This window comes from Sciurus vulgaris (genome assembly GCF_902686455.1).
Source record: "Sciurus vulgaris genome assembly, chromosome: 16".
NCBI lineage: Eukaryota > Metazoa > Chordata > Mammalia > Rodentia > Sciuridae > Sciurus > Sciurus vulgaris.
The window spans coordinates 9,093,349-9,109,829 of record NC_136477.1 but is presented as its reverse complement, the minus strand read 5'-3'; the positions used below and the strand labels follow the sequence as shown (position 1 = coordinate 9,109,829).

The following is a 16,481-nucleotide window of genomic DNA, read 5'->3' as shown; positions in this document are numbered from 1 at the left end:
AGTGGAGGAAGGTATCTGAACCATTGATCCTCATCATGAAGACCAACACTGAAGTTTAGGCATTGAGATGGGAAGACACCAAATTGCAGTTTCAGTTGTTAGGAGTTCCATGAACTATGGGTATTTGGTTATGTTGTGGGGTCCTGAGGATCTCGTTCAATATTTCCATTTCCTCCCACACTGGTACTACCTCTCTTAGAGATCTCATCCATGATGGCAGAGTATGAATTCCTGTAACCTGTTTCCCAATCACTGCAAAAGGACTATGAAAGTGAGGTCAAGGAGAAGGAGGAGAAGAGGACCCATAATATCATAAACAGTTATTGAGGGACATTTAGGTGTCAGTATCAGATATGTGTTCTTTGTATCTGTGTCATTTCACCCGTATAATGTCTCACACATTTAAGTTCCTATGTTATTGTATAATCATCATCATCATCATCATCACCATCATCTAGGAAGGGAAGAAGCACCACGCTTTTATGTAGCTAATACCATGTAGTCTGCTAGAAAACAGAAACGCATATTTCTGTGTCTGATTAGAGACACAGGGCATCTCGACAGGAGAATCCAGGAATGTCACCCACTGAACAACCCAACCAGCAATTTCACTTGCCTCTTTCTTCATGAAGAATCCATTTCTCATTGTGCCCTTCCTTTTGAGGGTTACTGGTACACCAAAAGGGAGAGAAGTGGTTGGTACTTTCTGAGATAAATATAGGAATGTCAGGAATAGATTCCAGGCTAAGACCACAGAAAGAGAAGATACACAATGAGCAGCACTGATTGTTGCTCTTTCCTCTACTCCAGAGCTTTCTCACACCTGTCCACATCCCCCTCCATTCTTATAGCCAGCCACTCAGTGTCCAAAAAGAAAAAAAAAAAAAAAAAAGACACTAAAGTCAGGATTTTACATCATTCCTATTCAAAATTGGACTTCAGAGTTTTATACTTGCTCACTGGATATACCTGTGGTTTAGAATCTTGGACCTTAGCTTAAAACTTCTTGATGGTTGAAAGCAATGAAAAAGTTTAGTGCATTGAGTGCAGTCTGATGATTTTACTAGTTTTCCACGCTACGTAGAAATACAAAATCTAACAGATCTCTCAGAATTCCATCACTTGGGCCTTTCAGAGGAATCAGACCTGCAGTCTGTCCTCTTTGGACTGTCCCTGTTCATGTACCTGGTCACAGTGCTTGGGAACCTGCTCATCATCCTGGTTCTCAGCTCTGACTCCCACCTCCACACTCCCATGTACCTCTTCCTCTCCAAACTGTCCTTGTGTGATAGCTATTTCACTTCCACCATGGTCCTAAAGATGACTGTGGACATACAAGCAGTGCCATCTTCTAGGTGGGCTGCCTTACACAGATGTCTCTTACTCATTTTGGATGTATGGATGGTAGCCTTCTGACTGTGATGGCCTATGCTCAGTGGGGCCAACTGCATTTCCAGGTTACTATGAATTCATGCCTCTGTGTCTTCTTAATTTTGAGGTCACTTATTTAACAGCATGAATTAATTGCCTTACAATCTCCCTGATTTTAACATGTGGAATTTGTAATTTCTCCCACAATTCTTCTCAACTTCCAATCTCCCCAGTTCTGACATCTTCACTGATAACATGTTCTTCTGTTTTTGTTGCTGCCATCTCTGGATATCTTTCTATGTCAGGAATCCTTTTCCCTTATTCTAAAATTGGTACCTCCATTCAGATGATCCCATATCAGAATGGAGGGAAAAACCTTCACAACCTGTGGGTCTCAACACTCCATTATTCACTTATTTTATGGAACAGGCCTTGGCGTGTACTTGATTCAGCTGTATTATGTTCTCCCAGAAAGGGTGAGGGGACCTCAATGATATACACAGTGGTCACTTCCATGCTGAATTCCCTCACCTACAGCCTGAGGAACAGGGACATTTAAAGTGCGTGTAGGAGGCTCCACAGCAGAATGGTCTAGTCTCAGGACTGTTGGTATTCATTTGGAATGTAAACTAGAAAACCCAGCAGAAATGAATTTGAAGACATGTAAATTCTGTCTACTTGGACCACTAATTTTATAATTTTATGGCTTTACATCTTCATCCTATTTTATAGTAAAATGGTGATTGTCATAGACATTAAATGTGAGGAATGGAAAGTTTTTAAAATGGGTATAAAGTTTCACTATAAGAAAAAATGAAAAATTCTGGAAGTGAATGATTGCTATGGTCTTATAATGATATGAATGTAATTAATGACACTTAACTGTGCATTTTGCAATGGTTAAAAAGGTAAAGTTTTGTTATGTATATTTACCACAATATAATTTATATGAAAGTGAGTGAATCATAATAATAGAAATAAAACATGTAAAGGAGATGCCCAAAATATTTATAGATATTCATTTTCTCTTCTTTTCCTTCCCTCACTAATATTAAGAAATCCTTGGAGGTTTAGAGAACATGGACCAATTTGACTAATTATGAGCCCTGTGCGTGGAACCACTAAGATCATATAATAGTCAATAATCTTCCTGTGCCTGCAGTTCTTCAGTTTAATGGCTCCATTCAAGTTGGCTTCATACCTGGGTCTGATCCTTCTGTGATTTTCTGCATCAGCAAGTTCCTATCCATCACTCTATTCATATCAATCCTGACCACAGAGCCTCAGCCTTCACTGGGTACCAGCAGAGGAGGGGCATTGGATTCTCAGCCTTTGTCATGACTCAGCAGAGACTCAACATTACCCAGTAAGTTCTAGGGAAGAGAATGGATGGAGGAAGGACTCTCTGAAGTATTTTTTCTTCATCATCAAGACAAACATACAGTTTGGGGTAGATAGATGTGGAGATAAAAATATGCAGATTATCAGCTCCTTTAATTTTGAAGTTTATGTACATGAGGGTGTTGGAGGTGCCAAAAATCTCAAAGTTTTGATTTCTTTGTACTCCAGTTCTATTTCCCATGTACACCTCATCCATGGAAGTAAAGATTAGAAGTAGAGTTTGGGTCCCAGCGAACTGTTTCCTAAGGATTTTAAATGGTTTATGAAGGTGATGAGGGGGAGGAGATTGGCAATAACCAGTTGTCAGGCTCTTACTGACAGCCTTCAAAAAGGGAGGCTCTAATCCATATGTTCTCATTTCACATACATAGTCTTCTGCAACTCATAAGCTCCACCAAAATTATTATTTTACCTAAGGGGAAGGACAGCATTTTTATGTAGTTCATAATTTTTGTTCAGATATCAAATAATGAAGCCATGATTGAATTGCACTATATGGTCACAGACAACAAGCATTTTTCCAGAATACTCTTGAAGGTTGTCCTTTTCACAACCCACATAGCTAGTTCAATCCCTGTCACTCCAGGAAAATACCCCACCGTGCTCTTCTAATTAAGGTTCCAGGTGGATCACACAGGACAGCAGTGGGTGGCACCAGCTGCCTCCATTATAGACGGGATGACTGAGATCTCAGGAAGAGCAGGCACATGATAATCCTGCACAGGATTACTCCTCTTGCCCCTCCTGCATACTTTTGTGGTGTCCCACATCCTCCTGGTCACTCTCAAAAGGAGACACACAGTCAAGTGTTGATTTCATTCCTACTGAGAAAATTGGCCAAAGTTTTAAAATATACCTCAGATGTACCTGTGTTTAAAATCTGCTTTTCTGCTTAAAAGTTTCTGGTGTTTGGGAAACAGTAAAGAAAATTTAGTGCATCAGACCCAGAGTCTGAAAATTTAATTCTGAATCTAGTGGTCCTACTTGTTAAGTCTGTGATGCAGGGCTGGTTGTTAGCATCTCTGAGATACAGCACTGCCATCTGATTTGATTTCTGAATGCACTGAGTGAGAAATAAACAGATATGGGTGCTCCATATATGATTATCATGTGATTTATATATTTCATGGAGGGAAATGTAACTTAGATACTGATTTTACTAATAATAAGATAACTCTTCTTATTAATCAACAAAATATCCTGTTAACAAAAGTTACTATTTTCTTATTTACATCACAGAACTATTTTATTTGTGTTATTCTGCAAGTACATGGTCATTTTTTTGGAAAGGAATGCCAGATTCTCTTCCATTTCTTACTCCTTCAGTCCTATAACTAGCTTAGCAAGAAGGAGACATTGAAAATTAAAAAACAAACAAAAAAAACAAAAACAAAAAACTCTGTTAAATACTCAATAGAACCTTCCCTGCTTCATGAAAATTGACCAAAACCATCATGTCTCCAGCACACTTGGTGCTTTTCCCATCTGCACTTTCAGGAACGCCCAACCAAACAAGAAAGAAGAAATAATAGCTTTTGTTCTTGACATCACAGGTACATGGGCCCTAAATTTTCATTTAGCCACATTTATCATATTGAATGATTCAGATTGTGGCAGAAATCTTCATGGGAACCAAGAAAGATGCACAAAGAGAAGGTGGCAGAGGAACCTTCAGGGTTGGGCTGAGACATTATGGAATTTCACCTCACTCTCAGCTGCCCTGGCCTTTGATGGTTGTTTTAATCAAAGAACTCATTATTTCCATAATGGTGGGATTCCTTTTTTGATAACATGAATCGATGACCACATATGGCTAAGTTCCAGACTTTACCTGGGTGACATATGTGTTGAGGAGATGGGTGTCATCCTTCTGCCCTCTGTGAAGCATTGTGAGCAGAGATGTGGAGAGATTTGCAAATGTTCTGTCCACAGAGATAGGTCAATGATATGGAACTAACATGTGGATTTCCTGACTCTTATCATAAAGTCTTCTCTACTGGAGCCCAGTGGACATATCTCTCCAATACAAGAGGAAATATCTCAGTAATCAGGCAGGGACTATTATTAGATATACCACAGGAATATTTTGGACAGTGCATCTCAACCACAGTAGTTTGGGTTTGATTGGTACCAGTTTTTATTTAACCAAAAATATACATGATTAATAGAAAAGCTGGAATGCCCATCAAGTATTGGAATTCAAAAAGCTGTCTGCCACCCACATGCTATGTCAAAATCCTCATTTGTACAATATGGACTCAGGCACAAGGATTTTGGAAATCTGATCATAAAAATACATTGACAAATTAATTGATGTCCCTTAGGTAATTCTGTGCATCAGCTAATGCCTTTGAAATTAATAATTGTACTTCACATACCAATATAAACTACTAAATTTCAGAGACAATATGTGATGTGTTGTAGATGGCTTGCATTAGCATTGGGTTATTTTTATTAAGGTAAGTCTTGAAGAAAAGTGCATATGGATATGGAAATCAAAACTGGAAATATTGTCATGAAAATATACCCATTGAATTTATAGTAGCAGTTTCTTTGGGGAAGCAGGTGTGAAGAAAATGGAATTATGCAGATATAGTGAAAAGCACATTTTATAGATAATAATTTAAATCCTTGTAAACTATTGGTTGTGAAGAACATATTACTAAATGTTTATTTTTAATATGGGTAGTACTTATTGTTGACAGTCACAGTAAATAATATTAATAGGGCATTTTCAGAATGCCAGCAAATATTCTAAGACTGTGTTTCTGAACCCTGGTATCAGACAGGATGACCAAGAAATTCACAAGCTGATACTATGTTTAAACTGATTTTATTCCAATACCAGGATATCTTGGTATTTCAACATATTCACAAATACATATAATAAAAGAGACCAAGGACTACTACTTCACACAATTTAGAAATATTTTGAATCATTTTAAAAATAACATAAAAACTAGGTAATTTTTTCTCCAGCTTAGATTTCAGCAAATGGTCCAGACGTGTTTACATAATTTTCTATATTTTTCTGTTGCATTTTTTCTAATTAAATCACAGTGTGACGTGACAAGGAATAAACCCAAGTTGCCCTCAAGTAGTTGATGTAGGAGAATTGTAATCCATGTATCAGGATATATTGATTGAAAATCTATTAGTTGGTATTAGAAGGGTGGTACCCAAACTTGGGTTCTGTGTTTTTCCTTGCGCTGAAGACCTCGAACATATGTAAAATGTTTATGATCAGAAAAACAATGAAGCAGTGTTCCCAAGCCATGATAGAATATAGAAGTGTTTAAAAAGCAAGGAATAGATTTCTTTAGCAGATATTCAAGGGAAGATGTATAGAGTTGACAGAAATAAACACATATCAGATAAGAAAATTCAAAAGCCCAACTTGATATTTCATTACCCGTGAATTATCAACAGGGCAATGTGCCCTAAGGCTGATGATATTGGTCATGTGCATTTATCTTAAACATATTAATCAACATTAAGGTCCTAAACAAGTAATGATACTAGTTATATATTAATTTAGTGTTGAAATACAAATAAAATTTGAGCAAAGTCTTTGTTCACCTGGGAGGGGCAACAAAACACACAAGAAGCAGAAAAACTCAGAGGAAATAAGTAGCACATGAGGTTTTCTGATATACATTATCAACTTTAGTGCACCAAAATCAGTGAAAAAAAGAAAGAAAAGGGTGGAGGGAAGGAATTCCATGAAAATAGAAGAGGTATCAGTGAAGAGGAAGAGCATTAAGGGGAGGGAGGGACTGGAGAAGGGAGGAATGGTGGATGGAGCCCCACCAAGCTCTCTGTGCATATGTGAAGGGACCACAGAGGACCTCACTTTTATGTACATGCACAAGACATGGGTTAAAAAAAAAAAAAAAAACTACAGAAACTTAGAAGAAAGATCATCAGAGTCATGAAAAGGGAACAAGGAGAGGAAGGAGGGGAGGGAATGGCTGAACCAGAGCAAATGATATTCCATGATTTTATAATCATGTCAGAATCAACCCTCATACTTTGTATAACTAAAGCAAACTAATAAAAAATGCAGTCCTAACTTAGGCATGGTGTTTAAACATTCTAGGCTAATGTAATTTGTACCATTGTTTTCACACTTGCATGTGTTTATTGCTTTCCTTTTTCCAACACACTTCTCTTTTTCAAAAGGTGCCCAAGTGAAATTGAACTGAAAAATCTAACACTTGCTACAGAATTCCAACTCATGAGCCTCTCAGACGACCCAGAACTGAAGCCCATCCTCTTTGGACTCTTCCTGTCCATGTACCTGGTCACAGTGCTTGGGAACCTGCTCATCATCCTGGCTGTCAGCTCTGACTCCCACCTCCATACCCCCATGTACTTCTTCCTCTCCAGCCTGTCCTTGGCTGACATTGGTTTCATCTCCACCACGGTCCCAAAGATGCTGATGAACATCCGAACTCACAGCACAGCCATCTCCTATGTGGGCTGTCTGACACAGATGTCTTTTATTCTCATTTTTGGATGTATGGATGACATGCTCCTGACTGTGATGGCCTACGACCGGTATGTTGCCATCTGTCACCCACTGCAATACTCCATCATCATGAACCCTCGCCTCTGTGTCTTCTTAGTTTTGGTGTCTCTATTGTTTAGCCTTTTGGAATCCCAGATCCACAATTTGATTGCCTTATACTTTACCTACTTCAAAGACATGGAAATCTCTAATTTCTTCTGTCAACCTTCTCAGGTCCTTAGTCTAGTCTGTTTTGATACCTTTACCAAAAATACAGTCATCTATATTGTTGGGGCCATTTATGGTTTTCTTCCAGTCTTAGGGATATTTTCCTCTTATTATAAAATTGTTTCTTCCATTCTGAGAATCCCATCCTCAGGTGGGAAGTACAAAGCCTTCTCCACCTGTGGGTCTCACCTCTCAGTTGTTTGCTTATTTTATGGGACAGCCATTGGAGTGTACCTTGCTTCAGCTGTATCACATTCTCCTAGAAAGATCACTGTGTTCTCAGTGATGTACACTGTGGTCACCCCCATGCTGAACCCCTTCATCTACAGCCTGAGGAACAAGGACATCAAAACTGCCCTGAAAAAGCTATGGAGCAGACCAACCTAGTCTCATTATCTCTTCCATTCTTTTTAGAGTTCGGTTTGGAAAAACCATCCATATAGACTACCTTCTTGTTTATGTTACTCAAGGAGATTCATGGCTATCATTTCACTCCATGTTTCATATCTAGATATTGGCTCCTTTGGTATGTGTTTAACTGAATTTCATGAGTATTCAGAATCATTTTTGTTGCCATACACATCAAGACTAAATCCATATACCCAGGCAGCCCTTGGAATTTCTAACAACACTGGCCTCAGGTGAAATGTTATACTCTGTCTCTTTTGACTGGGGTTCGGGGTGTGGGGTTGGTACCAGGATTAAACTCAGGGACTTTTAACAAATTGCAGTTATAAAGACATACACTGGTAAGGAGAATGCTAAAAGAGAAAGAAGCCAAATCTTGTTCAAGCCCAGAGATTACACTCTAGTCATAGCATTTCCTAGCTTTACATGATGCTGGGAATCTGCATGTTCTCCATTCTAGTCTTCTGGATAACTAAGGATTGTGGTCATGCCCTAAACCTCAGCAGTACCTAAGGACTGAACACAAGCATCTTTTATCTGTATTACAGTAGACAAGATGTAAGAATGTTGGTAAATTTGTAGAGGGGTAAGGAGGGTACAAGGAGTATATAGGTTTTTTAAAGGATCCATCAATCAGAATTCAGTGTATGGATTCTAGGCCTGAGGAAATTTAAAATATTCCAATTGATTATTTTTTTCATCCACATGCTAATTTGTGAAAAAATTACAAAACAAGCATAATTGAAGCTTCTTTCTTCCACAGGTGATTCACTAATTGATGTTAGAGATGGATGGTTGGGATGATAAAAAATAAATAAATAAATAAATAAAGACATACACTGAGTTTTTAAATGATAACAAAAACTGGGGAATGAATTTTGCACTGTCTAAACACAAAAATGTTACAGTTTTCCAGTCTCTACAGTGAAAGAATTCTTGGAGTTCAAATAAAATATTGGGAATTACATTCACCTTGAGATGATGATGATGATGATGTCCAGCACAATAATATCTTTCCTTAGTGAATTCTTGCCATTTTCACAAGTGCTATAAGTAAATATCATTAAAAAATTAAAACATTAAGCCTTCAGATAAATACCAAGTTCTAGCACACACAGCTAATAAATTCAAAAACTGATCAAAAAATCAACTTTTCTGTTTGTACAGCTCATTAGTTAAATCTACTAACATGAGAATGAAAGTTTAAATTATCAGTTAATAACAATGCACTGAAGAGTATTGTAGTCAATACATTCTACCACATCTTCTCAAGCACCCCATTGGTTAAGTGAGGTTTTTCCCCATAGATTTACAGCTGAGGAAGTTGAACAGAATGTGTTTTCCACCAATTCAAAGTTACAGTATTTATATCAGGCTACCTTTAAACACCTGGAATGTTTACTTTCAAAACTGACATTGAAAGTGGTAAGAGGAATATATATTGATATTTGCTTAGCCTTTGACAAAATTATGTGCTATCATCACATGGCCCTGGTGGATAAGCAAATGTGGCACTTCACTTGCTGCTGAAGAGTCTCGGGGTTAGAGAGGATCCCTGAGGAAAGTTGGGTGGTGGAGCAAGATGGTGGCTAAGGTCCTCTAGCCGTGGACTCTCCACAGACACACCAGTATGAACAGCTGCTCACCTCTATGAGCGCTAAGGGAGTCAGGTCAGAGAATGTAGTGCCCACACTGGGCACAGTAACGAGTGGAGCTCTGAGGGACCAATGGTCTCAAGTTTCCAGCTATATCTGGGAGTTGAGGATCTTCCAATCCCAGATATTTCTATTATCTGTGTGTGTGTGTGTGTGTGTGTGTGTGTGTGTGTGTAGGTGTGCGTTTTCCATCCAGGTACTGTTATCAAGTACTCTTAGAATTAAACTGAATTTCCTGAGATGTTTCTACAGTCTTTTTCCATCTTTAAATTCCTTTGTGTTTTCAGGTCCTGGACATTTTAATTAAGTGTTTCTGTTTTTTGGTTTTGTTTTTGTTTCTTTTTTTATTTTAAATATTGTTTTTGTTCTCATTAGTTGACATGACAGTAGAATGCAGTCATACATTTTGATAGATCACACATAAATGGAGTGTACTCTCTCATTTTTCAGATGATACATATTGCTGGATCACATTGGTCAAGCAGTCATACATGTACATGAGATGATAATGTCTGTTTTACCCCACTATCATTCCTTCTCCCATAGTCCTTCCCCTCCCTTCACTCCCCTCTACCTAATATAAAGGAACTCTATTCTTCCCTATCCCCCATCCCCGCCTTGTGTGAATTACCTTCCACATATCAGAGAGACATTTGGCCCCTGGTTTTTTGGGTTTGGCTTAATTTCACTTAGCATGATATTCTCTAACTCCATCCATTTACCAGCAAATGCCAGAAGTTTGTTCTTTAAAGCTGAGTAATAGTCTATTGTGTATGTGTATAAAGAAAATATGGTGTGTGTGTGTGTGTGTGTGTGTGTGTGTGTGTGTGTGTGTGCATGTGCATGTGTGTCTGTTGAGGGGCATCTAAGTTGGTTCCATAGTTTAGCTAGTGTGAGTTGAGCTGCTACAAACACTGATGTGATTGTGATGCTGTAGTATAAACCTGTCTCCTATCCCTGGCTCCGGAAAACCACTGATCTGTTTGTCACTAAAGATTAGGTGGATTTGTTTAGACCTTTTAATAAACGGAATTAGGTAGTATAATTTGGTGTTGATTACCTTTTTTTTTAAATTTTAAGTAGGTCCAAATCTTCATCATTTTGGCTTAGAATCAGAATTCCTTAACAAGACTCCAAAAGCACAAGAAATCAAAGCAAGAACCAAAAAATGGGATGGAATCAAACTAAAAAGCTTTTTCTCAGCAAAGGATACAATCAGTAATGTGAAAAGAGAGCCTACAGAGTGGGAGAAAATCTTTTCCACACACACTTCAGATAGAAAGTTTATCTTCAAACTTTATAAAGAGTTTACAAAACTTTACACCAAAAATACAAAGAACCCAAGCAATAAATGAGCTAAGGAACTGGACAGACACTTTATAGAAGAAGACATACAGGTGATTAATAAACATATAAAAAAGTGTTCAAAATCTCTAGTAATTAGAGAAATGCAAATTCAGAAAACTATGATTTCATCTTACTCCAATTAGAATGGCTATTATCAAGAGCACAAGCAATAATAGTTGTTGGATGTGGGGGAAAAGGTACACTTTTACATTGCTGGTGGAGTTGCAAATTGGTGCAGACACTCTGGAAAGCTATGTGGAGAACCCTCAGAAAACTTGGAATGGACCCACCTTTTGACCCAGTTATCCCACTCCTCAGTTTATTCCCAAAGGACTTAAAATCAGCATACTACAGTAATGCAGCCATATCAATGTTTATAGCAGCTCAATTCACAATAGCTAGATTGTGGAATCAACCTAGATGCCTTTCAACAGATGAATGGATAAAGAAACTGTGGAATATATGCACAATGGAATATTATTCAGCTATAAAGAAGAATAACATTATGGCATTTGAAGATAAATTGATGGAATTGGGGGACATCATGCTAAGTGAAATAAGCCAATCCCCCCAAAACAGAGGCTGAATGTTTTTCCTGATAAGTGATGATATAATGGGGGTGGGGGTGGGGAATGAGAGAAGAATGGAGGAACTTTAGATTACATAAAGGGAAATGAGAGGGAGGAGAGGGGTATGAAAAATTGTGGAATGAGACATCTTTACCTTATGTACATGTATGATTACATGAATGGTATAAATCTACATTATGCTCAACCATAGAAAGGAAAAGATGTATCCCATTTGTGTGCAATAAATCAAAATGCAGTCTGTTTCTTTTTTCTTGATGGACAAGGTAGTTTTTAAGTAAAGAGTGATCTGTTGCAATCTTCCCTCAATGAACCTAAGTGACTCCTAATGATCTAAAATGACCTAAATGACTCCTAAATGATCTCCATGCTATGGAAGTGAGATTAGTTTGTCCTTAACTGTTGTGAATTACACTTTAACACATACCTATTCTAGTTGCATCTGGAGGGAAGGTGCTCTTGACCTGTGTGTGGACAGGTGAAAGAATATGTGAAGGAGGCCAGATGGCAGGTATTGAGAGGTGATGGGGCAGAAGAATTGATTGGCTGAGACATTTAGAATAATTGTTGTGCACATGAAGTCATTTCATAGAGGGTGGCAGGGATAGCACATGTGCATCACAGTCAAAGAAAAAATTTACATGCACAGCAAGTAATAACTGAAGGCGATCATATTTGTACAAGTAAAATGTGGCATGTGATTTGTTCTTATCCCAATTCCCCTCTAATTATGGACATCTGAAGAAAAATTAAAGCCAGAATTTCTTGCACTCTCTATTAGATATTTCCAGCTTATAAAGAGTATCTCTTTATTATTGTATACATTCATTTTTATAGACGTGACTAAAATCTACATTTTATTCTATAACTCTTAATCTTGGGGGGAAATAATTATATTCTTCACAATAATAAAAAATATATAAGCTGCACATTTCTTTCTCTAGAGTTTATGGCGTGCACTATAGAATTTCAAGCAATCTAGGGAGGAACTGAGATACTGGATTCATCTCTACAAAATATATTCAATATTTTTAATGAGGTAGTTGTGTGATGGCTAATTTCATGTATAAAATTGATGGGCCATTGGTGCTCAGAAGTTTGGCCAAACATCATTCTGGGTATATGTGTCTGTAAGTGTTTTATTACTTTAGTTGCATTTATCATTTGAGTTGGTAGACTGAGTAAAGCAGATTGTCCTCCCTGCCTCCTTCTTAGTCTGTTATTGTTGCTATAACAAAATACCTGAAGCAGTGTAACATGTAGAAAAGAGGTTTGTTTAGCTCACAGTTTTGAAGGCTGAAAGTCTAACCAGCATGGCACTGGCTTTAGTGAGTGCCTCAGGACAAATGGGATTAAAATTCTGGAAACAGCTGTGAGGGAGAGAACCCAACACAAGGCAGGAAGCCAGAGAGTGAGGAGGGGACAATCTTCTTTTATACCAAAACTGGAATCTGATCCCACTTACAAAATCTCCCAGAGAATATCCTGAACAACAGCATATATTTAGAACAAGCTTTATTTCTTGAGCATGTTTTGAAATATTACAATTGTTGACAAATCTCGACATATCTCCCCCCCCATGTTACAATCACTCAGTATTGACCCAAGAAACAGAAGTGAATCGAAGTATTATCATGGAGTGAATTGAATATGGACAAAGGCAAAAGTGGAACGCTGTGTCACAGAGACGGTAACCAAAGGGAGGTTCTAAAACACTGTGGGAAGGGGGTCGTGAGATGTACTGAATTTTCAAGGCACTGAGATTTCATGAACCTTGGGGGAGGCCTGTCATGACCCTCGGTGGAGGCCTGTCATGACAAAACCAGATGAGAGATACAGTGGACATTTCAAGGTTTCTCACTCAGCATCAAAAGATAGCTCAGGGATCAAATGGAAGCAGAAACACAATAACTTACAAAGCAGCAAAATGGCAAGGTGTGTGGTGTTTAAGGAAAATGCATTTAAAATTATATTTGGTGGTGGCCTTGCCTGCCGTTACAATCATTGCTAACTTACTACTTTGATTTTGCTCTCTTTAGGATCCAGCAGCTAAATATTCTCTGAAGTTATTTTTTATTTTGTTTTGTATTTGTTCTATTTAGTTGTGCATGACAGTAGAAAACATTTATACATTCTGATAAATCATACATAAATGGAGTGTAATTCCTCCTTTTTCTGATTGTACATGTTGCAGGATCACATCGGTCATGCAGTCATATATATACATGAGGTAATAAGAGCTGTTTCAACCTACTATCTTTCCTACCCCTACCCTCTTCCCCTCCCTTTACTCCTCTCTACCTAATATAAACCTCATAATTAGTTAGATCCATCTATGTCAGAACCTTTGTGGATGAGATCCAGTTCTCAGTACTCTTAATCTCCCTAGTTGATTCCAACACAAGTCAATCTTGAGGACCAGTGATATGGACCCTAGATAGAACATGCCTAGATTGACAGCTTACATGCAATTTTTTAACAGGAAATGGACATGGACTGTGAAAGTGAATGCAACATTTACATATATACAGAGAGTTTAGCATCTCACCCGGAGTCAGAGATCAGTGCTCAGAAACAACAGACTTTGTGCAGATATCAGATTCACTTGTGATGTTTCTGAAGAAAGAGGATTTCAGAATACTGACCAAATCCAGTGACAGACATATGAAACGTCAAGTGCAATAAAATCCATTAAGCTAGAAAAATAATGGGAGAAAGTGAAAGATCTGGAGTTCCAAGTGATTGGTATTGAGCCCACACACCAAAAGATTAGACTGTCCTGCTGTGCAGCCTCCACAGGGCACTTTTAATGTCCCTGTTCCTCAGGCTGTAGATGAAGGGGTTCAGCATGGGGGTGACCACAGTATACATCACCGAGGCCACCACATCCTTCCTGGGGGAAGAGGAAAAAGCTGAACCAAGGTACACAGCAATGGCTGTCCCATAAAATAAGCAAACAACTGACAGGTGAGACCCACAGGTGGAGAAGGCTTTGTACTTCCCTCCTGAGGATGGGACTCTCAGAATGGAAGAAACAATTTTATAGTAAGAGAAAAAAATTGCAAGGATAGGGAAAAGTCCAAAGATGGCACCAATAAAATACATGACTATGTTACTATTAAAGGTTTTAGAACAGGTAAGATTAAGGAGTTGAGATGGTTCACAGAAAAAATTAGAAATTTCCATATGCTTGAAATGAGTAGATTGTAGGACAATTAAATTGTGTAGCTGGGAGTCCAAAAAGCTAACTAAAAAGGATACCCAAACTAAGAAGATGCAGAGGCGAGGGTTCATAATGGTTGAGTAATGCAGGGGGTGACAGATGGCCACAAACCGGTCATAGGCCATGATAGTCAGAAGCATGTTATCCATATTTCCAAAAATGGAAAAAACAGACATCTGTGTCAGGCAGCCCACATAGGAGATGACTCTGCTATGAGTGTGAATGTCCACAATCATCTTGGGGACCGTGGTGGAGGTGAAGCAGATGTCAGCAAAGGACAGGTTGGAGAGGAAGAAGTACATGGGGGTGTGCAGGTAGGAGTCAGAGCTGACAGCCAGGATGATGAGCAGGTTCCCCAGGACAGTGACCAGGTACATGAACAGGAACAGCCCAAAGAGGACGGGCTGCAGTTGTGGATCCTCTGAGAGCCCCATGAGACGGAAATCTGAGGCACGTGTCTGGTTCTGTGATTCTCTATCGCTTGAACACCTTTTGAAAAGGAAAGAGGATGGAATAAAACAAGAAAGCACCCGACACTCTGCATATGTATTATATTCAAGAATCAAGGCCTGTACACCATCAGCAATATTCCTCAGTTGTGACAAACCACATCTTACTAGCATCACTGCATTGTTGGTTTCTGGGGTATTTGCTTCCTTCTATCAACGGCTACTTTAGAGAAACTTGTCTGAAAAACATTATAAAGTCAACAACTTTACATATAAGTTCATAATTACACTAATATGTGGTGGTAATAATTAATTTTCATAAATATTCAAGAAAAATGAGTAACAAGAAGTATTCCCTCCTTCTTAAGGAAAAAAAAAAGTCATTTTCAATAAGGAAAATTAAGAAGCACTTAAAAATGCCTTATACTATTCTAATACAATTGTATAAATTTCCTTCCATTGAGTATTTATAAAAACACTCTTAGAACTTAAACTGCATTATCTGAACTCTAAATTAAAGTTGGTGGTTCAACATCAGAAAACATTGTTATGTGCCAGCTGTCTTTCAGGGAATTTATCATTGTTTTTGTTATCTTCACAGATATAAGTGGTCAAACATTTTTTAAATCTTTTTATTTTAATTGTTCTAATTAGTGGTACATGACAGTAGAATTCATTTATACAATTTGATAGATCATATATAAATAGAGTGTAATCTCTCATTTTTCTGGTTATACCTATTGCAGGATCACAATGATTGATAAATTAGATATATTTAATCTCACTTAATATTTTCAATAAGCACATTGGGCAAACCATCACCTGCTATCCCTTTATTGTGTATAATTTTTATGTATCACTCAAAAGTTAAAAGGGGCTCTATGTGTGTGTGCATACATATGATGTACTATATGTGTTCATAAAATTGTAAAAGAGAGAAGCCTATCATGCCAGCAGCCTCAGTGGCTGAAGCAGGAGGATCACAGGTTCAAAGCCAGTCTCAACAACTTAGTGAAATCCTGTCTTGAAAGAAAAATAAAAAGTGCTGGGGATGTGGCTCAGTGGTTAAGTGACCCTGGGTTCAAACTCTAGTGAAGAAGAAGAAGAAGAAGAAGAAGGAGGAGGAGGAGGAGGAGGAGGAGGAGGAGGAAGGAAAAGGAGGGGGGGGGGAGGGGAAGGGGGAGGAAGAGGGAGAGGGGGTAGAGCTATAAAGAAGATAAGGATAAGGAGACATGTATTCACAGATATTTACAGAGACAGAATGAAAGAAGATATGAGAAGAGGTTACACATATTTTCACTA

General features: G+C 38.2%; 2 protein-coding genes across 2 annotated transcripts; one reads left to right on the top strand and one right to left on the bottom strand.

Moving 5' to 3' along the window:
* Positions 1-6,876: 6,876 nt before the first annotated feature.
* LOC306646175 (olfactory receptor 7E178-like) lies at positions 6,877-8,436 on the top strand. The gene has a single exon (XM_079114624.1). The coding sequence runs from the start codon at positions 7,010-7,012 to the stop codon at positions 7,895-7,897; it is 888 nt and encodes a 295-aa protein (XP_078970750.1). The 5' UTR covers positions 6,877-7,009; the 3' UTR covers positions 7,898-8,436.
* Positions 8,437-13,865: 5,429 nt separating this feature from the next.
* On the bottom strand, positions 13,866-15,565 carry LOC306646094 (olfactory receptor 7E178-like). Its single transcript, XM_079114560.1, has one exon. It carries the CDS (start codon positions 15,351-15,353, stop codon positions 14,277-14,279), a length of 1,077 nt encoding a protein of 358 aa, XP_078970686.1. The 5' UTR covers positions 15,354-15,565; the 3' UTR covers positions 13,866-14,276.
* Between the last annotated feature and the right edge of the window lie 916 nt (positions 15,566-16,481).

What these genes read in the sequence shown, in the direction of transcription:
- LOC306646175 (XM_079114624.1), top strand. Translation starts at nt 7,010, where the DNA reads ATGAGCCTCTCAGACGACCCAGAACTGAAGCCCATCCTCTTTGGACTC.
- LOC306646094 (XM_079114560.1), bottom strand. Translation starts at nt 15,353, where the DNA reads ATGCTAGTAAGATGTGGTTTGTCACAACTGAGGAATATTGCTGATGGT.